This window comes from Chiloscyllium plagiosum, chromosome 16 (assembly GCF_004010195.1).
Source record: "Chiloscyllium plagiosum isolate BGI_BamShark_2017 chromosome 16, ASM401019v2, whole genome shotgun sequence".
NCBI lineage: Eukaryota > Metazoa > Chordata > Chondrichthyes > Orectolobiformes > Hemiscylliidae > Chiloscyllium > Chiloscyllium plagiosum.
In genome coordinates this window covers 67,199,293-67,221,310 of record NC_057725.1, presented here as the reverse complement: position 1 = coordinate 67,221,310, position 22,018 = coordinate 67,199,293, and the positions used below count along the sequence as shown (strand labels likewise).

Sequence of the window (22,018 nt, the reverse complement as noted above, 5' to 3'; positions counted from 1 at the left end):
ATAGGATGCAAAGAGTGATTGTGGAGGGTTGCTTTTGTAATTGGAAGCCTGTGACCTGAAATTCTTCCTCATCTATAAAAAGCTCAATTTTCAGCAGCAATTCCCTTCCAACAATTAAAAAGAGATTCAATTTTTCCAGCAATTTCAATGTTTGTTTCAATTTTCTTGCTGTTTGATAAGCGAAAGCAAGAAAATATTGTAAATGTAGAACTGCCATAATGTAAGTCAAACAACATTATAGAAGCTCTAGGGTGGTATTCTTTTCTTCCTTAATTTTCAATCCATTAAAGTGCAGAAGAAAATCTAGAGAAATCTAAACATAATTAAAATTCTTCATTCTGCTCTCTCTAGAGGATTAGAAAAAGAAAAATAGAAATCTTTTAATGAACAACAGCAGTAAACCCTCAGCTGTGAAATGATACCATTGCAGAAAAAAAACTCTAGTCCAATCTTTCACTGTACTTTGCTATTCCACCATATTAGGAAGCTGTTACTTGACATTTCATGTGATTGGTTGGGGATAGATGAGCAGGAGGAAGAAGAGAAGACAGTCATCATGCAGGCATCCTCTCAACTGCTAATAACTATGTTTTGTTTTGGTCCAGCAAACTGGTTTAAGTCTCCTGAATCGTTTACTTTTAGTATTTACCATCATTCACAGATCTGTTACACCTGCTTCCTCACTGCAATACACTATGGAGGTGAGTTTGCAGAGGATAACTGTTTGTCCATCACGACTTCAGTAAGAATGTGGGAAAACAAATTGTAAAATGGCTACTCTCTTTTTCTAGAATAGATGCAAATAGATCATACTGCATCAAAATACTGTTCCTCCCTCAGACATTGGCTGCCAAGCTTGCTGAGGTTCTATTTTAACTTCAGCTGTCAAGCATCCACAGTACCTTTGCCTTTTTTCTGAGCTTTACCATTTCTCTTCTATTAAGGCTATAATAGAGAAGTGAAGCAGTACAGATCAGCTGCGTATGGTAACACAATGGAAAGAGTAGCAAGTGCATCTATGCGAACATCCCGAGCCCAGGATCATTGAGGGACGCAGGGTGCTGGTGATTGTTGATGGGATGGAAGTTACAGCATAAGGGTTGTGGCGAAGGAGGGCTCAGGAGTCAGGCACCACATGCCTTTCAATGAGAGAACACACCCATGCATCCCAGGCCCCACCAAAAGCCAAAAAACAACCCTCAAACGGTTTAGTTTTCAGCTTGTCACATAATGAGTCTGCTTCTGGTTAAACATCTACAGCGAGAGGATGAGGTTCTGAAATCGGCACCAATTGCCCACTTAGGGGCCTCAATTGCTGTAAGAGTATTGCACCCAGATTTAACTGGGGCAAAGGCAGGAACATGACAGATTTTCCACCCACCACCTTCTGGTCTGACTAAGTGCATCCCCCACCTAACACAACATGAAGGAGAGCATTAACCAACAATGATGTCAAGTATATCAACTTGTTTCTCTGTGGTAATGTTGGACTAAGCATGTGTTTGATCGTAATATAAAAGCACTGACTGAAATTCAAAACAAGTATCTATCCTGATACTACTTAGCTTGATCATTGCATGCTGTGGATAAAGATGTAGATCCAATTTATCCAAAATTAGATCTACAATGTCAGTTTAAAACACATATACTATACGGAGATCAATCAGACTCTAAACAATTTCAACAGAAAGTTTATTTTACCATTTTGATAGGGTAACTTCATGATTTTATTGTTGACTTCTATTGTGTCTTGCTTTGAAATTATGATTTTTGTCTGTGGAAAATAATAGAACAATCAAATAATACAATTTGGAAGATTATCTTCAAGTGATATATTTAAATGCAACATAACATTGACATTGACTGAATACATGACCCATGAAACCAAACATGGAGTTTACACTGAACACAATTGTTCAACTACACCTCCCCAATATATAATGTCACCAAAACTAAAGGAAATAAAACTGCAGATACATTAATAACAATAATAACACATAATTAGATGCAAAATGTTTGATTTGCTGAAGGTATCAAACTGACATTGTGGATCAGTTGAATCTTTAAGAAACTGCCCCAGTTTAATGTTCATGGAAATAAAAATAATATGACTTCTAGACAGCCAATTCACAAAGTCAGTTTTGTTCTCAGGTAGCAAGATGAAAACCCACCCTTATGAAATAAACAGAGCAAAGGAAGAATGGATTATTATAAGGCAGCCACTACAGACATTAGTGAGACACAAAATGCTTAAATTACCACAGATGCTGAAAATCTTAAACAAAAGTAGTAAAATTTGGAATCAGTCAGCAGATTACATGGAATTTTCCAAATGGAATTCTTCATCATAACCTAACAGCAAGCTTCTCAGATACCAATCATGTATGACCTGTTTAATCTTTTTAATATTTTATTTGATAATTTTATCAGTTGTAGTGGTACAATGATCAGTTCATTTCAAGATAAATTCAGTTCATTTCGGCAAAATATAATGATTGCTTAAGTCTTAGTTTTCACAACTTTGATAAATACTTTGGAATGATTTTTATGACAAGAGTAAAGAGGCTATGCTTTAGCTTTTTTTAAATTTTGTGGGACTTGGGCGTTGCTGGCTGGCCAGCATTGATAGCCCATCCTTATCTATCCTTGAGAAGAAAGTGGTGAGCTGCCTTCTTGAATCGCTGCAGTCCACTTGCTGTGGGTTGACTCACAATGCCAGTAGGGAGGGAATTCCAGGATTTTGACGTAATGACTGTGGCGGAACGGCGGTATATTTCCAAGTCAGGGGAGTGAATGGTTTGGAGGAGAACTTGCAGATGGTGGTGTTCCCAAGTACCTGCTGGCCTTGTCCTTCTAGGTGGAAGTGGTCGTGAGTTTGGAAAGTGCTGTCTAAGATTCTTTGGTGAATTTCTGCAGTGCATCTTGTAGATAATACACACTAAATACTGTATGCACAGTGTAGATATCCTTATTCAAGGAATTTGCAAGAAATTCAGAGAAACTTTATAAACTATTGCCTGGAATGAGAAGATTGAATCAGCTGACTCGAATCCACTGGTGTTTAGAAGAGTAAGAGGTAACATGATTGAAACAGATAAGATCCTAAAGGAATTTGAAAGTGTTTTTCTTGCGAGAGAATATAGAACTGGGGTTCACTGTTTAAAAATAAGGGGTTGCCCATTTAAGACAGAGTTAAGGAAATATTTTTTCTCTTAGTGTCAAGAAACCCTCTTTGAAACCCTCTGTTACCAACGCTTTTTGAGACAGTCTTTAAATATTTTCAAGACACAGGTAGGAGGATTCTTGATAAACCGAGGTATGTGAAAGGTTCTTGGACGTAAGTCGGAATTTTGAGTAATCAGATCAGCCATGGTCTTACTGAATGGCAGAACAGGCTTGAGAGGGTGGGTGCCCTATTCATGCTCTGTATGTTCATATTAATGAAAACTAATCACAGTCACGTGCATCACTTATGACTAGAGGAAGGTCATCTGCTATTGTACAAACCCAAATAGATAAAGGAAATTGCTCACTGGTCTGCAAGTGTAACTGCAATGTTGAGTGATCAAAAAGAACTAGGTGGTTTGTCATTTGTTATCTATAAGTGAAGGTTAAAACATAGTAAACAGGATTAATAAGCTCTATTTAAACTTCATGCTCCAAACATACAAAGTCTGCTTCAATTAATGTAAACAATCAGCATAAGGTCACATTTCAAGACATATTTGACCTTGAAAAATGAATAAACAGTAATAGACTCCTCTGAGTCACTTGCAAATATATAACTGAGCTGATGTTTACAAATCCAGAAGGTTCAGTAAATTGACTAGTTATTGCAGAGGAAATCTTTATTGAATATATCACATACATTTATTGGCACACTGTTCTTATTTACTACAAAAAGTAATCAATAAAAAGGCAGAAGAAGCAGCTGTAAATTAAGCGATGACAGCTAACATCAATCTGGAAGAAATCAGAACAGTACTGAAAGAAATACAAACCAGCAAGGCAGTAAAATCAGATTAGATATTCGTACTGAGTAAGACAGGAAGAATGATGATATTTTCATCATGATCATGATATTTCAGATGATATCGAGCTATGTAGTGGAGATGATGGGAACATGGCTTGAATATCTGGAGATCTGAAGAAAAGCACTTGAAGTCAGGAATATGACCATTAATTTGGCCCTGAGAAAGGAAATTAAAGTGAATGCGTAGAGGCTGTGTGCAAAGATTTGAATATATCTATCATACAAGTACCTGTGAGCTATAGTTGGAGAAGGGCAATTTCTAAAGAGCAATTAGGACTTGAAAATGATTGACCATACCTCATTCACAAATTAAAAGGTATATGGAAATTAAACAATGTGGTTGGAGTAATTGAAGAAATGCAGTGGAGTGTTATGCGATAGAAAAGTGTGATACTGATAGGAAGAAAACTTGAAGACAATTCTGCTATTGGTCTTGTTATGTAGTGCAAAAGCTATATGGCAACATTAAGGGAAGAATAACAATTGGATTTTAATAAGACAAAGAGGTTGAGAAGGATGGGTGAAACTATGAGGAAAAGCAAAATCAGGAAGTAATACAGCAGGGGTGAGCGAAGACTGTGTAAACATCAAAGAAAGTAGAGATTGAAATAGTATGATAAACTTTTATGGAGTGAAAGAGAAAATGTGGTGAGGCGAGTATTGGAGACTGGACTGCTAGATAAGAAAGAGATGTCAGCCTAAGATCAGATGGAAAGATGCAGTATTGAGAAATCTAAATATAATTGGATTAGAAAAGGAATTGTGATCAAATTGAAGAGTTTGAGAAGGGTGGTCAACCAATACTATGGCAATCCCAAAATGGAAAAAGACACAAGATACAGGAGAGGATAGCAGGTTATCTAGTTATAAAATATAACTTATTTGAGAACTTTGTATTCTGCAGAGCTTTGGGGGTAGATTTTCATGCCCCTGCCTATGTCAGAATGAAGATGAGTGACTTCTACAAAGAGCTGGCAGGATCTGACTCCAGCATCCTGCCTTCATTGCCATTTTCAGCAACTTTTCATGGTACAGGATAAGGACACATCGAGTACTGAGCCCAAGGACTCCAATATTTGCTGGCTCAATTGTAACGGTGGCATTTTACATGACCCACAATTGCGATCGAGTCAAGATGACTTCTAAAAGAAATGTGGTTCAAAGCACAATAGAGTCATAATGAATCTTATGGGAGCATCATAACAATGGATTATAACCCTGGATTACTTGCAGAATACTGAACTTTCAATTACAATGCAATTTTTTTTAAAGAGAGAGCATATAGCAAACACATGACTGCAAATGTAGATCCAGTGGCATCTGGCAAAGTACTGTGTAAAACCTATTGAGTGCTACACCTGCAGAATCTCAAGGAACATCCGAAAATAGACTTAAAAGGAAGAGATAATGAGGTGCCCCACCCCATTTCAGACCAGCATAAAGTTATCTCCTGTGGATTATATTTCAAACTGGAGGCATGTCTGCATTTAAACCTTCCAGAAATATGAAAAAGAGAGGATTAAGAAACAACCCTAATGCATTCTCTGTGTGTAATAATGAGCTGATGTACGACCATGGACTACACTGTGCTATGAAGGTCACTGCTTGAGGACAACCATTAAAAAGGCATTGAATAAATAAAAAGCTGATATGAGAAAAAGTGATTGTGAGCTGTTACAACACTGGAGATAGGTCCAACAGTGCGGTACAATTATATACTTTATTATGTTTGATAACTGCTAAAAATAGTGATTCTATGGATTCAATCAAAAATAAAATGTAAAATTGAGCAAACTGTTTTCAACACAGTGAGAGACAACAGTTTACAATGAGGACTTGACTAATCCATGCCAAATAGGTAACAATAATTTAACTTTTCCTGACTCGGTACTCTCTGTTATATGATGTTGTGCTGTACCAGGGTAAGACAATTAGAAGCACATTATATTTAATGAGATATCTGAAACCATCCAACTGGCTACAATGTGCAGCAACTGGAGAGCATTGAAAAGAGGTCTCTGCAGTAGCTTGAACCAGATGCAAATGTAGATTAAATCAGAATGCTACATTATAGTGATTTATTTTTACTTTGGAAGAAAAATAGGAAAGCTTATTTGCTTGTAAGATATTTTTGCTTTTAATTAGAAGTAATTGCCAGGGCATTCACAAAACCCAGTATGTGATACTCACCTGATTGGTAGCATAGATGATGCCTGTCAGTTGTGTTTCTGAATGTCTAACACCACATTTATCAAACACTGCTTCGATGGTGCCTGAGTCGAGCATCTTAACACTCTGCAGCACAAAAAAAAAGCAATTTGTAACTCATTACCAAATGGATAAAATGGTTTAAAACTAGCTTTCTTCCAACATTATTATAAGCAATTCTTTATATGATCCATTAACTAAATTAACTCAAAAACTCTCATTTTAAACATACTGTAGCTGCTCTATTGCGTTAATAGATTCTGCAATTCCTCACTGAAGATCACTTTTATGGAATGACTTTTATTAAAACGTAGATTCTCAGATAAATCAAAGCTCTCATTACAAGTTAGGTTCTTTCAGATATCTCTTGCTTGGAAAAGAAAACTGCACAGGTTGAAATCCTGATCATGTGTAGTACTGTGTATTCCACCATAAAATAACTTGCAAAATAAGATATATCACAAAAACATAAAAGAAATACAGTACTTCAAGACCTTTCTCAGCAGAAAATGATTCTAAAACACTAAGTTGAAATGTTGTATATACATAAATACCAAAATTCAGAATAATTTCTAAAATAAGTTGTTTTAAAATATAGAAAAAATACAATAAAAATGTAAGTACTGTAAGTACTCACCTTATGAAGTTTTAATTGATCAAGCTCCACATTGTGGTAGAAACTTGTCGATGCAGGCAGAACTACCTGCAATGACCAAGTTCTGCCACTAGGTGGAGCCCAGGACTTCAGTACAAGTGTGAAATGGAAGCCGTGAAATGGAGAGTTTAAAGAAAATGAGGGCGGTATCAGGAGCAGGAGGGTGGTGGTATGGGCAGTGGAAAAGAAGGAGTGAGGGCCAGGACAGGAACAGGGATCAGAGGATGGGCAAGTTTGATTCTTAACTATCCCATGAAAGAATAAAGGAAATAAATCATTAATCTCAAATATCACCTTCATCTCTAAATTGTCCACTCTTTAACACTTTAATAATAAACTTAGAAACACAATTATTGTTACTGTTTAGTATTCTTGACATAGTCCTTTAGTTTCTCTGCGGGGCAGTCTTGGTTGGGTGCACCCACCCCCAACCCCAACTAGATTCAGCTCTGGGCACCACATCTCACAAAAGATAGTATTGGAGGGAATGTATCATAGATTCAACAGACTGATACCAAGGATTAGGAGTTTAAATTATGTTAATAGCTCGAACAAGCATAGCTCTTATTTACTGGAATTTAGATGTTGGTGTTAAAAAGATAATTTGATTGGCAATAAATACAGATTATTTATTCTGATGGATGGCACTGTGGCTCAGTGGTTAGCACTACTGCTTCACAACACCAGGGTCCCAGGTTCAATTCCAGCCTCCAGTGAGTGTGTGGAGTTTGTATATTCTCCCTGTGTCTGCGTGGGTTTCCTCCCACAGTTGCAAAGATATGCAGGTTAGGTGATTTGGCCATGCTAAATTGCCCATAGTGTTAAGTACATTAGTCAGAGGTAAATGGGTCTGGGAGGACTGGTTGGCCGAAGGACCTGTTTTCACACTTAGGGAATCTAATCTAATAATCATTCCTGGAAAGAGCTGCGGATGCTTTTGTAATAGGGGGAATAGATTTTCACTTGATACGGGATACAGAGTGCAAAGAGAAAAGCTACAGATCAGCCATGTTCAATCTGAATAGCATATCAAGTTCAAGGGATTTGAAAGGCTTCCTTATGCTACTAATTTCCCTTTGTGCTTCCATTTTGTAAACAAAACAGGATCTTGTCAACTCAAGTTATTCAAAGTGAATTAATTTTATTTGAGTATATTGCAAGTAACAGTTCAGGAACTTAGTGAGCAGAACAGTGACCAGCAGCTACAGTGATGTCCGTGGCACACAAGTTAAAAATAGTAAATGTCAATATTCATTGATTCTCCCTTGGTAGCCATCCTCACTGCTTCTGTTCAGGAATTTAAATAGCATGAAAGAAAGCAAATATCTCTAGTCAATATCACCAAGACTATTTCAATCTGGTCTACAATGAGTCTTAATATCTCCACTGATTAAATTTAAGACATTCACAAATCAAAAATGACAGTGTCGATTCTTGAATAAAAGATCAATACAATAGTTCACTGGAGGTGGAAGGTAGGGGAGAAGTATGAGATTTATCCTGTTTAAGAAAAGTACTGCAAAGGTATTATGATCATGGTTTTGAGTAAAATCTGTAGTCAATGAATTACAAGGGGTAGGTCCACCTGTTTAGTTGTGAAAACCTTGAGATATTTGCCATTTTTCAATCCTTTTTCTGCTCAACGTGCTATAATGAGGACCAAGTTAAAAATCACACAACACCATATTATAGTCCAACAGATTAATTGGCAGCACTAGCTTTCGGAGCGCTGCTCCTTCATCAGGTGCACAACCACCTGATGAAGGAGCAGTGCTCCGAAAGCTAATGCTGCCAATTAACCCTGTTGGACTATAACCTGGTGTTGTGAGAGTTTTAACTTTGTATACCCCAGTCCAACACCAGCACCTCCAAAGCGCGATGAGGACCATCTAATTAAATTTTTAAAATTACAATAATAATGTACCTTAAGCCTAAAAGCATATTCAATTAGTATTAGAAATACAGGACTGATTATTACTTTTTTTGGGTTAAGTGTCAGTTTTGTTGAGTTTCCTGGATGGTTTCTTGTTCTAAGGGCAAGCAAGGTTTCTTCCCATACCATACTAAGCTCATTAACTATCTACACTGTCTCTATCTAGCACCACTCTACCACTTGTCATTCTCAGAACAACTTGTCATTTACCGAATATCTACCGAAAGATTGGCATCCCTGGCACCCACTCCATCTTAAAAGAAACCACTGTGCAGCCAGCCAAACTTTGGCATTTTAGCACTGCCCCTTGTAATTGCAAAGTAGGCACAAAGCCATGTTCCCCACAGCACATGGTCAACCTGGCTGACACTTGGTCGCACATTTAACCAGATTTCCTTACTTTAGTCGCTACCTAACCGGCAGGCTACACAACTAACCTGTCAATATACTACTTCCCATCATTTTTTATTTACTAGTGGGATGTGGATATTGTTGGATGGCCAGTATTTATTGCCTGTCCTTAGTTATTCTTGAGAAGGTGATGATGAGCTACCTTTTTGGTCCACTGCAAGCCATTGTTCAAGGATACACCCACAGTGCCATTAGGGAAGGAATTCCAAGATTTTCACCTAGCAACAGTGAAGGAATGACGATATATTTCCAAGTCAGGACAGTCAGTGGCTTGGAGGGGAACTAGCAGGTTCCCATGTTTGTATCTGCTATAGTAGTTGTGGGTTTTGAAGATGCTGTCTAAGGATCTTTGGTGGGTGCCTGCACTGCATTCTGTATCAGCATAGAGGGAGCAGATGGTTGTGGACATGATGATAATCAAGTGAGATGCTTTGTTCTTGATAGTGTCAAACTTCTAAACACACTCTCTAAGTCGCCAGTGTTCTCTGTAGCCTTGCATTTTGTCATTACCCAGTAAGGGAATACCTCATACAGGTAATCAGACAATTCCAAGAGTGAGCTTTTATTTATAGCCAGCAAAAACAAATGCAAACAAAATAAATCAAGGTGCAGTTCACCCCAACAATGCAACCAAATACTGCTAAACTGACCAATGATTATTTTACAGTCCACGATGGCTTGCTGCACCAAAACTCTCATCTATTGATTGTAACCAGGTGACCTGCCAGGTCCTGTCTGGTTTATAGTGCCTGATGCAGCTGAGCCCTGTCACTCAAGGACAGCTTCATCCTTTAGCTCCTCTCACTTCCTTTAGGTCAAAGCAGTGGCCCGGAGAACCCACATGCATCCCAGTGACATCTGTCTTTTTGTGGGATATGTGGAACACTCCTTGCTCCAGTCCTATTCTGATCCCTCCACACAACTCTTTCTCCAGTCCATTGATGACATCATCAATACTGATTCTTTCTCTCATGTGGAATTGGAAAATTCTGTCAACTTCGCTCCCAATTTTCATCATTCTCTCACTTTCACCCAGTCCACCTCTGACTCTTCCTTTCTCATAGTTGACATCAGTGTTTCCATTTCTGGGGACAGCTGGCCACTGATAACCATTACAAATCCACCACTCCCAGTTACCTGGACTAAACAGTCTCACACCCTGCTTCCTGTACTGACCCCTCTATTCTATTCTCCCAGTTTCTCTGTCTCTATTGCATCTGTTCCATTTATACTACCTCCATGTCTATCTTTTTCCTCAATTGAGAATTGAGGGGACTCCGCTTTCAAAACATCATAAGTTGCCATTTCTGCCACCTCCAGTAGGACGCAACCACCAGACTAATATTCCCCTGCCTTCCCTTATCAGGATTTCGCAAGGACTGTTGCATTCTGGGACACCCTGATCCACTCCTGCTCCACTCCCAATAGCTCCCCAATCAAAGAAGTAGAACTGCATTTTCATCATTTCCCTGAATCAGTTCCCTCTTGAATATATCTGATGAACTGCCCCAACAGCTTCCTGTGGTAGAGAATTCCAAAGTTTCACAACTCTGAGTGAAGAAATTCTCCTCATCTCAGTCCTTAATGGCTTAACTCTTGCTCTGTACTTCCCCAACACTGGGAACATTCTTCCCATATCTAGCCTGTCTAGTGCCATCAGGATTTTATATGTTTTCAATAGTACCCCACCTCATTCTTCTAAATTCCTGCAAATACAAGCCCAGTCAATCCTGTCATTTCTCGTATGTCCGTCCTGCCATCCCCAGAATCAATCTGGCGAACCTTCACTGGACTCCTTCAACAGCAAAAATGTCCTTCCTCAGACAAAAAGACCAAAACTGCATGCAATACTCAAGGTGTGGCCATAACAAGACCGTATAACTGCAGCAAGACATTCTTACTCCGATATTCAAATCCTCTCACTAGGAAGGAGTGCATGCCATTAGCTTTCCTCACCACCTGCTGCATGCCAACCTACAGCAACTGTTCCTCCATGACACCCAGGTCTCGTTGCACCTCATCTTTTCCTAAACTGCCACCATTCAGATAATAATCTTCCTGTTTTTATGACCAAAGTGGATAACCTCACATTTATCCACATCATAGTGCATTTGCCAAGTATTTGCCCACTCAGTCAGTCTGTCCAAGTCACCCTGCAGCCTCTTAGCACACTCCTCACAGCACACTGCCACCCAGCTTAGTGTCATCTGCAAATTTTGAGATATTGCATTTAATTCCTTCGTCCAAATCGTAATGTACATTGTGTACAGCTGAAGTCCCAGCACTGAACCCTATGGTACCTTACTCATCACTGCCTGCCACTCTGAAAAGGACCCGTTTATTCCATATCTCTACTTCCTGTCTTCCAACCAGTTTCCTATCCACATTGCTGTGTTACCTCTGATACCATTCTCCTTACTAACCTCTTGTATGGAACCTTGTCACAAACCTTTTGAAAGTCCAAATACACAAAATTTACTGATTCACATTGTCTACTCTACTAGCCACATGCTCAAAATGTTCTAGAAGATTTGTCAAGCATGATTTCCTTTTAGTGAATCCATGCAAACTAGGAACAATTCTATCATTGCTTTCCAAATGCTCAGTTATTACATCCTTAATGACTGACTCCAGCATTTTCCTCACCACCGGTGTCAGGCTAACCGGCCTACAATTCCCCAATTTCTCTTTCTTTCCTTTTTTAAGAAACATAAGGAGTAAAACAAGTTCTGAGCTCTCAGAACAGCACGTGCTACAGATCAGGATGCTCACACACCTCCACACAGGGGAACATATAGCACCCTGATAATGAGGATCAAGTCTCCATCATGCATTCAGCTTCGGCAGGGGCACCAACTTGTTGAAGGTGCCAGCTGAGCGAAAAATGCAAAACATTAAAGAGGGAATACCAGCAACGCTCCAACCCCATTTATTCCTAGATCCACATCAACTGTGAAGTTTATCACTGAATTCAATAGAATCCATTATAACATAAATCACAGATGGTGAAGTATGTGTCTCTGCCTCCTACAAGCACCTTTGCAAGTTTCACACATTATGGTTGCTTTTGGCCAGCATTCACCTCTAGTTAAGTCAATGCTGCTAACTTCTGCACCTTTGAAATACAAATGTTCAATTTTCAAGGACCAATGGCATGGTGCAAACTGCCTTTTACGTATTTGAACCCTAAAGATTTTCAGTCTGCATGCCTTGCAAATGCATAATTAAATGATTGCAAATAAAATGTAGCTATAATTTGCAGAAGTCTACTTTACATATTTGTCCTTTTGTGATCCTGGTGTAGTAATAAATGTAGGTTCTCACACTGACACTGACTCCACCCACTTTGACCATTGCCCTAGCCATTTTACAGTTGCAGTTAGCATCGACTGAACAGCAAGCGATCATAAGGAATGCAATTCCCAAGAGGCACCTTCAGCACTGGACTCCACCTATTCACCAGGCACCCCCCAACCTCGAAATTCAATGTCCCTTTTCTCATTTATTCAGGGAATGTGAACATCAATGGCTAGACCAGCATTTATTGTCTATCTCTAATTGCTCAGAGGTTAGTTAAGAGTTGACCATATTTCTCTGGGTCTGGAATCACATGTAGGCCAGACCAAGTCGGATGATAGTTTCCTTCTCTAAAGGACATCAGTGAACCAGACGTTTTTTTCCAAACAATCAAGAATGCTTTCATGGTCATCACTGGAACCTTAATTCCAGATCTTTATTGAATTCAAATTTCACCATAACATGATTTGAATGCAGGTCCCCAGAATGTATCCTATGTCTGAATTAATAGATTCATACAGTCATACAGCACAGAAACAGACGCTTCAGTCCAACATATCCACACTGACCAGACATCCCCATCTGACCTACGCCCATTTACCAGCATTACCCTCCATATTCACATACCTATTCAGATGCCTTTTAAATGTTGTAATTGTATCAGCCTCTACCTTTTCCTCTGGCAGCTGATTCCATACATGCACCATCCTCTGTATGAAAACGTTGTCCCTGAGGTCCTTAAGATTTTCTCCTCTCACTTTAAACACATGCCCACTAGCTTTGGGCTCCGCCATCCTTGTCTGTTCACCTTATTCACGTCCCTCATGATTTTATAAACCTCTATATGGTCACCCTTCAGCCTCCAATGCTCCAGCCGAACTCAAACCCATGACTCAAACCCTCAAGTCCTGGCAACATCCTTGTAAGTTGTTTCTGCATCCTCTCAGGTTTAACAACATATTTCCTATGGAAGGCAGCATGGTGGCTCAGTGGAAAGCAATGCTGCCTCACAGCACCTAGAACCCAGGTTGAATTGCAGCCACAAGTGTCTGTCTGTGTGGAGTTTGCACATTCTCCCCATGTCTGGGTTCTTTGGTTTCCTCCCACAATTCAAAGATGTGCAAGTTAGATGGATTGGTCATGCAAAATTACCCATAGTGTTCAGGGGTGCATAGGTTAGGTGCATTAGCCATGGGAAATGCAGAGTTACAGCAAAAGGGTAGAGGTCTGTGTGGGATGCTCTTCGGACAGCCAGCATGAACTTGTTGAGTTGAATGACCTGTTTCCACACAGTAGAGATTCTTTAAAAAAAAGGGGCCAGCATTGTACCAGCGTCCTATACAGCCACAGGATCCCAACTCCTATATTCAATGTTCTAACCAACGAAGGCAAGCAAGCCAAGTGACTTCTTCACTACCCTGTCTACCCATGACTCCACTTCCAAGGAACTATGCGCTCCAGCACCTCCAGGTCTCTTTCTTTGACTACTCTCCCCAAGGAGAAAGTGAGGACTGCAGATGCAAGCGAGTCAGAGTTGAAAAGTATAGTGCTTGAAAAGCACAGCCTGTCAGGCAGCATCACCAAGGCCCGATCATTAACTGTTTAAATCCTGCCCTGGTTTGTCTTACCAAAATGCATCACCTGACATTTATCTAAATGAAACTACCACTAAACCACTGTCTCCTCTTCTACCTTGTCTTATCCTGCCAGCCAATTTCTACCTAAATCTTTGTGCAAACCCACCACATTAAACCTTGCCTCCCACTATCCTCCTTGACCCTTAGCCCCTACACTGCAATTTAATGATGTCCACTCTACTCCTCCATTCTTCTCTTGCGGAGGCTATTTTCTTGGTCCATGCCAATAAGCTCCCTCGGCCCCCCGACAACGTACCATATCCTCTGATGCTATCTGCACACCCCCTTTACACCTTGATTATCCGGTGGCACTGTGGTTAGCACTGCTGCCTCACAGCAGCAGGGACTCAGGTTCGATTCCAGCCTCAGGTGACAGTTTGTGTGGAGTTTGCACATTCTCTCCATGTCTTTATGAGTTTCCTCCGGATGCTCTGATTTCCTCCCATAGTCCAAAAGATGTGCAGGTTAGGTGAGTTGGCCAAGCTAAATTGCCCATAGTGTTCAGGGATGTGTAGGTTAGGTACATTAGTCAGGGGAAATGTCGAGTAATAGGGTAGGAGGATGGATTGGGGTGGGATATTCTTCGGAGGGTCAATGTGGATTTATTGGGCCTTAATGGCCTGTTTCCACACTGTAGGGATTCTATGATTCTATGATCACCTCCTTTGTCTCAACCTCAACATGTATCTCTGCTGCACTCACCCTCAGTCTTGATTATCCAACACTCTTTTGACAATGAGTCCCCATTGTTCTTATACTCCCCCATTAACCCTCCTTAATGATCAATGCAAGAACTCCAAGGACTACATTCACTCCAGATCTCTGACAAACCTCAACTAGCAACCCCTAGACATGAATGATCACACCCCTGACCACTGTCTTTGTAGGTCCCTCACTAATTATTCATGACTGCACTAACTACTCGTGATGAACCTAAAGAATTGACTGTTGCCAACTTCCTGGACTGTAGTCAGAAATATCTCCTGACCAGCTAAGCAGACAACTGCCCATAGTCAAACTCCTAGACTATGTACCTCACTAACAATAGTAAGAATATCTGACTGAATGCAGTACTAAACTTCTCCCAGACTGGACTGAGGACGAGTGCCAGTGCTCACCTTGTGACCATTCAGTTGAACAAAGATGAGGTATGTTTGATGTATAGGCAGCCGGCACATGTTATAGGTATTAGATTATCATCTTGGTGTACTATACAGCAAGATGTCTCGCTCTCTCTGGGCAGACCCCTACTGATAAGCAAGACAATATCAATGTGGACTTCAACAGCTTCCTTATTTCCCCTTCCCCCACCTCATCCTAGTTTCAAACTTCCAGCTCAGCACTGTCCCCTTGACTTGTCCGGACTTGTCCGACCTGCCTAGCTCCTTTTCCACCTATCCACTCCACCCTCTCCTCCCTGATCTATCACCTTCATCACCTCCCCCACTCACCCATTGTACTCTATGCTACTCTCTCCCCACCCCCACCCTCCCCCAGCTTATCTCTCCATGCTTCAGGCTCTCTGTCTTTATTCCTGATGAAGGGCTTTTGCCCGAAACGTCGATTTTGCTGCTCGTTGGATGCTGCCTGAATTGCTGTGCTCTTCCAGCACCACTGATCCAGAATCTGGTTTCCAGCATCTGCAGTTATTGTTTTTACCACCAAGAGAATAAGCCTGTCTAAGGTCTGTGAAAAGAACACATCAATACAGCAGTACTGAAAGTTTTTAGGGACTGCATCCTGAGATGCCGTTGTGTAATGAGGAACATGCAGGCTCTTCGTAGCTGAAGTCACCAAGGACAAGCTCTGACGTACAAATCAAGAATTCTCAGTGTCTAGTTTGTTTGTGCCAGGTGTTAGGATAGGAATCTGTACATTATCACTGCATCCACAAGCATCCATTCCCTCCACCACCGACACTCAGTAGCATCAGTGTGTATTACCTACAAGATGCACCGTAGAAATTCATCAAAGACCCTCAGACAGCATCTTCGAATGACCACCATGACCACTTCCAACTAGAAGGACAAGGGCAACAGATACATGGGAACACCTCCACCTTCAAGTTCTCGTCCAAACCACTCACAATCCTGATTTGTAAATATATCACCCTACCTTCACTGTCGCTGAGTCAAAATCCTGGAATTCCCTCCCTAATGCCATTGTGGGTCAAATCACAGCAGGTGGACTGCAGCATTTTAAAGCAGCAGCTCACCATCACCTTCCCATGAGCCACCAGGGATGGGCAATAAATGCTGGCCAGTCAGTGACACCCAAGTCCTACAAACGACTTTTAAAAACTTGAGGCAACAAATGCAATTAATACAGTTTTTAATAAGACATAATCCCCTTAATAGACATTTCATTATTCCCTAATGGGAATCTCACCTCAATATCCAGAACTTAGTTAAAAATGCAGTGAATTGCTCACTGTTTATGCAATTCTGCCATATTTCTCACCATAGCATATATAGTTCAAGCCTCCATATGATTACACTAATTGAGAAATAAGGATTGCAAACACAAATAGCACAGCTTTTCACTCTACAAATATTAACTTATTTGCTGTCAGTTCCAGTATCTTATTTGAATTTCCACTGATTTGAAGTTCCTGTTCAGAATAGCAAAATCTTACTTTGATAAGCAGGTAGGTGCAGACTCCATGGAATCTATACCGTCTTGAATCAAACGTGGTGACAAATGAGCCCCCTTCAATAGAACATCGGCCTGGACATGGCAGATTCGTGCAGTCCCATTTGCCCATAACGCATTTGCTGCATAAATAATAGTCAAATTTATTTCATAAAATTCACAAGAATTATATTGTTAGAGAGAATGCTCAATAATCCATTCTGGCTCATAGTTGAGAATCATTAACAGTTTAGACTGACCCTTAAGATTCACATCTGCATTTCTACTGGAGAAATGACTACTAAGGGAAATCAACACATACCCCCAGTCTACTACATGGAGAACATAATTTCACAAACTTTTATAAGCTGACTTTTCTGAGTGAATAATTGTGTGAACAACATTCTTTACTCAAGTCTCTATTACTAGCAACTTATAACAAGGCAGAGTTGCTTCTTGAATTTTAATTACCAAAAGTTGTTGGTTAAGTAGTGCCCTTCTACTGTCATGACCATGTAACTGTAATATTGTATATTTTCACAGAGAAGGCCACCTTGATTTTATGTAGATACAACATATGAAATAATGACTGCTAGATGATACATGTGTGATGATAAAAGGTGTATGGCTATATATATGTACATTTTTTAAGAGTATGGATTACAAACTAGTGACATATGTGTTTGGTTTTTGTGTGAAATTGTTTAATCATTAGTCAGTCAATTCCATCAGAAAAATAATTTTAAACTAGTATGTGTCAGATAGCAGATGTCTGAGGTCTCCTCGATGATAGTGATAGCTTATTTATATTGTGGAGTTTACAACTGTAGAGAAGAAAAACATTACATCATTAGCAAAATCAAAGACTTTGCTTCAGAAATGGAGCACAGATCTGCTGAAAAAGCTTGCAACTGCAGAAACCACAGAACTAGCGAGGAAACCGAAGCCTTCTCCCTCTCCAAGCATTTTCTAATTACTAAAACCATCTGATGAAGGAGCAGCACTCCAAAAGCTAGTGCTTCCAAATAAGCCTGTTGGACAACATCGTGGTGTTGTGTGATTTTTAACTTTGTACTAAAACTACCTTTACAAGGAAACATTAATAATTCAGCAATAGAACCCATCTCAATTGTTGGCTCTAACTTCAAGGATTAACTTCTTAATTTCAACAAGAAGGAACTCAAGCAAACAGGCTACAATGGTATACCATTGATATTTTATTGGGACTTTCTTCTGATAAGTATTCTTTTACTTTATTAGTTTTAATTTTGGTATTTTTTTTCTTAATAACTTTATCTCTCAATTCCTAAGGAATCTTCAGCAATATCTTGCAACAAAGTAGCCTTTAAATTGTTTAAACAAAAGCTGACCATGCTGTTGACACAGCTGGTGGCCATGACACTACAATTAACTTTGCCAAAATAGCACCAACCTCTAATCTCCTGTTATAATTCTAATAGAAATAATGCACTGTTAATCGAGCTCCACCACTCCATGAGTTGCACCAAAATTGTAAATGTTTTATTCAATAACCAAAATGATCAGTTTGTTTCTCTTATCTATTACTATCCAGAATAAAAGAAATGTTCACCAGGTTTCAGTAATTATGCAAAAATAACTTGTTTATTTCAAGCTAACTTGTTCCTGTAATTAGTGGAAACAATTATGCTACCATGCGCAATTAAACTATATTGCCCTTAATCGCAAACATACATATACATATCAGACAAGACAATTCTTGAGAACTGATCTGGGGTAATAGGCCAAGAGCCTAAACTTAAAAGATAAAAATGAGGCGACTTCTCAGAATCCAACTTCTTGGAGGTTGACAGCCATATAGTTGATGAGATCTTCAAATCAGACATAAGCTTAGATGACAATTAGCAATCCTGATACTTGATTTTATTAGGTTTGTACAATATTTCAACGGAAAAAGGTCTTTCCAATGGTTCTGATTTAAGGTTCCCTGCTACTTTTGACCAGTATCAGAGTCTGGCCTTTTCAGCCTAGAGGTCTTTCTTCTACTAACATCCCACAGGGATGCTGGAAAACACAGCAACTGCAGTCCAAATGCTGCTGCTAGGCAAACTACAGCACAGGAGAAAAACATCCTTATAGAATACTAACAAAATTCCTTCTCTCTCCTAAAGGCTTTGCTCGCATTCTTTCATCTAAGTCACCTTGATTTTTTTGTAAACAGTAGGCGATTCGCAACAAACTTTTTAAGTTCTACGAAGTCACATGGTAAACCCTCTTCAATGCAGAGACTGTCCAAATCTTTCCATTTCCCTTCACTCTTTTTTAATTCATTCATGGGAGGAGAGTGTCACTGGCTAGGCTAGGATTTGTTGCCATCCGTAATTGCCCAGAGGACAGTTAAGAGTCAACCACATTGCTGTGGGTCTGGAGTCACATGTAGGCAGACCAGGTAAGTATAGCAGTTTCCTTCCCTGAAGGACATTGGTGAACCAGATGGATTCTTCCAAACAATTGACAATGGATTAATGGTCATCATTAGATTCTTAATTCCAGATTTTTGTTGAATTCAAATTCCACTATATCTGCCACGGCAGGATTTGAACTCAATCCCCACTCCCCTGGGTCTCTGGATTAACAGTTCAGCAATAATACCACTGGGCCATCACTTCCCCCATGTTTCTTTTAAGGACAATGTATTCCCAATACCCCAATGAGGTGTAAGAACCTGTTATAATTGCACACTGAAATGCACAACTAAAAGATAACACAACAACTGAAGAAACAACAGTTAATAACATTTGGCCTATTAAGCCTACTCTGCCAATCAGCAAGGTCACGGATGATCTTTATTATTATTCGTTCATGGGATGTGGGCAATGGGTATGTCAACACTTATGCCATTCTCTACTTGCTCAGAAGACAGTTAAGATGCTGTGGGTCTGGAGTCACATGTAGTTCATACCAGGAAAGGGTAAAACGTCCTTCTTGAAAAGAAATTAGTGGACCAGACAAGTTTTTAGAACAATTGATTATAGTTAGTTACATGATTGCCATTATGTAGTGATTGGAACCATGGCTGGGTGGATCGCATTTACTATGAAATCTTTGATTGGAGTTGTTAACCTTGGACAACAGAGTCTTGGCTGACGAATATAAACAGGAGATTCAGAAGGGCTCCTCAGTCTAGGGGCTGACTTTGAGCTAGCTGTTCAGAGCCCATGTACCGTGCACATGTACATAAAGGGTGACTTGGTGATGGGATACCAGGTATTGTCCAGTTATTTCACACTAGGCTAGTTTTTTAGCCTTAGAGTTGCAATAAGACATTAAAGGTCAGATGTTATGTTAGCAAAGTTAATAGTAGGGTCACAACCACTGGCTTTTCTGTTTAATTAATATAGCTTGTTTAGACATCTTATTGATTTGTATGATTTAAGTTAAAGCTGACCAGCAGTCAAGCCTTTCTCTAAACAACTTCTAGCCTCCTTTTTATTGAATTAAAATGTCACCATCTGCTAGATTGGGATTCAAACCAAAACATTAGCCTGAGTTCTAGTTTACTAGTCAAGTGACATTACCAGTACACCATCAACTTGCCCCATAAAGTTTACCTCAACCCCAGCTCCCCATACTATCCTATACCTACATCTCTTCAATTCCTCAGTGTTCAAAAATCTATTAATCTCTGCCTTGAATATACTAGAGTCATAGAGATGTACAGCATGGACACAGACCCTTCGGTCCAACTAGTCCATGCCGACCAGATATTCCAACCCAAACTAGTCCCACCTGCCAGCACCTGGCCCATATCCCTCCAAACCCTTCCTATTCATATACCCATCCAGATGCCTTTTAAGTGTTGCAATTGGACTAGCCTCCAACACTTCCTCTGGCAGCTCATTCCATACACACACCACCCTCTGCATGAAAAAGTTGCAGGTCTCTTTTATACCTTAGGTCTCTTTTATACCTTGCTCCTCCTGCCCTCTAGTTCTGGACTCCACCATCCCAGGAAAAAGACTTTATCCATGCCCCTCATGACTTTATAAACCTCTGTAAGGTCACCCCTCAGCCTGCAATGCTCCAGGGAAAACAGCCCCAGCCTATTCAACCTCTCCCTATGGCTCAAATCATCCAATCGTGGCAACATCCTTGTAAATCTTTTCTGAACCCTTTCAAGTTTTACAACATCCTTCTGATAGCAGCCAGACCAGAATTGCACGCAATATTCCAAAAATGGCCTAAGCAATGTCCTGTCAGCTGCAACATGACCTCGTAACTTCTGTACTCAATACTCTGACCAATAAAGGAAAGCATACCAGATGCCTTCTTCACTATCCTATTTATCTGTGACTCTACTTTCAAGGAGCTATGAACCTGCACTCCAAGGTCTCTTTGTTCGGCAGCACTCCATTCAGTGTATAAGTCCTGCTAAGAATGTAACTTTTAAAAAAAGGTTTTGCGATTTACATATGAAAGAAGAGAAACTAACATGGTCATTCCAAAAGCTGAGAGACTTAACAAACAATCAAGGAATTTTTCAATGTATAATTTCAGTTACATCACACTGTAAACTTTTGCTATAAATTCTGTGTCTTACAATCATATACTCCACAACCACCTGATAAAGGAGCAGAGCTCCGAAAGCTAGTGCTTCCAATTAAACCTGTTGGACTATAACCTGGTGTTGTATGATTTTTAACTTTATCTTATCAAATACAGTTTGAAAATTCAAGTACAAATCTGTGTTTCCTCTTTATTTTATGTAACCTCTCTGCTTTCTTCCTATCAAAATGATTGCACCAACTTGCCTTTTTTTTAAATCCATTTATGGCCACTGGTGTTGGTGTTGCTGACTAGGTCAGTATTCAGTCCCCTGATTTCCCAGAGGGAAGTTAACGGTCAACCACATTGCTATGGGCCTGGGGTCACATTTAGACCATATCATAAGACCATAAGATACTGGACAGAATTAGGCCATTCAGCCTATTCAGGATTCCTGTGAGTGTGGCGTTGATGACAAATCAACGGAACACCCATGGGATCACCAATCTCGGGACTCATAGCAGAGGCAGTTATGCAAAGGTTAGAACAAACAGTCCTACCACAAATTCAACCCAAACTCTGGGTCAGATATGTCGATGACACGTTCGTAATCATTAAAAACACGGAAATAGAAAAAACACACCGGATCATCAACGCCACACTCACAGGAATCCAATTCACGAGAGAAG

At 39.9% G+C, this 22,018-nt stretch overlaps 1 protein-coding gene across 1 annotated transcript in view; it reads right to left on the bottom strand.

The window, feature by feature from the left end:
• The window catches only part of LOC122558125 (mucin-6-like), a gene marked incomplete at its 3' end in the record, with an annotated part of 278,951 nt that overhangs the window by 181,538 nt on the left and 75,395 nt on the right, over positions 1-22,018 (bottom strand). Inside the window, exons 10-11 of the mRNA XM_043706443.1 lie at positions 16,810-16,948; positions 6,224-6,328 (exon numbers count right to left, since the gene is read on the bottom strand). Coding sequence (XP_043562378.1) covers positions 6,224-6,328; positions 16,810-16,948 — 244 coding nt within the window. The remainder of the gene's footprint in view (positions 1-6,223; positions 6,329-16,809; positions 16,949-22,018) is intronic.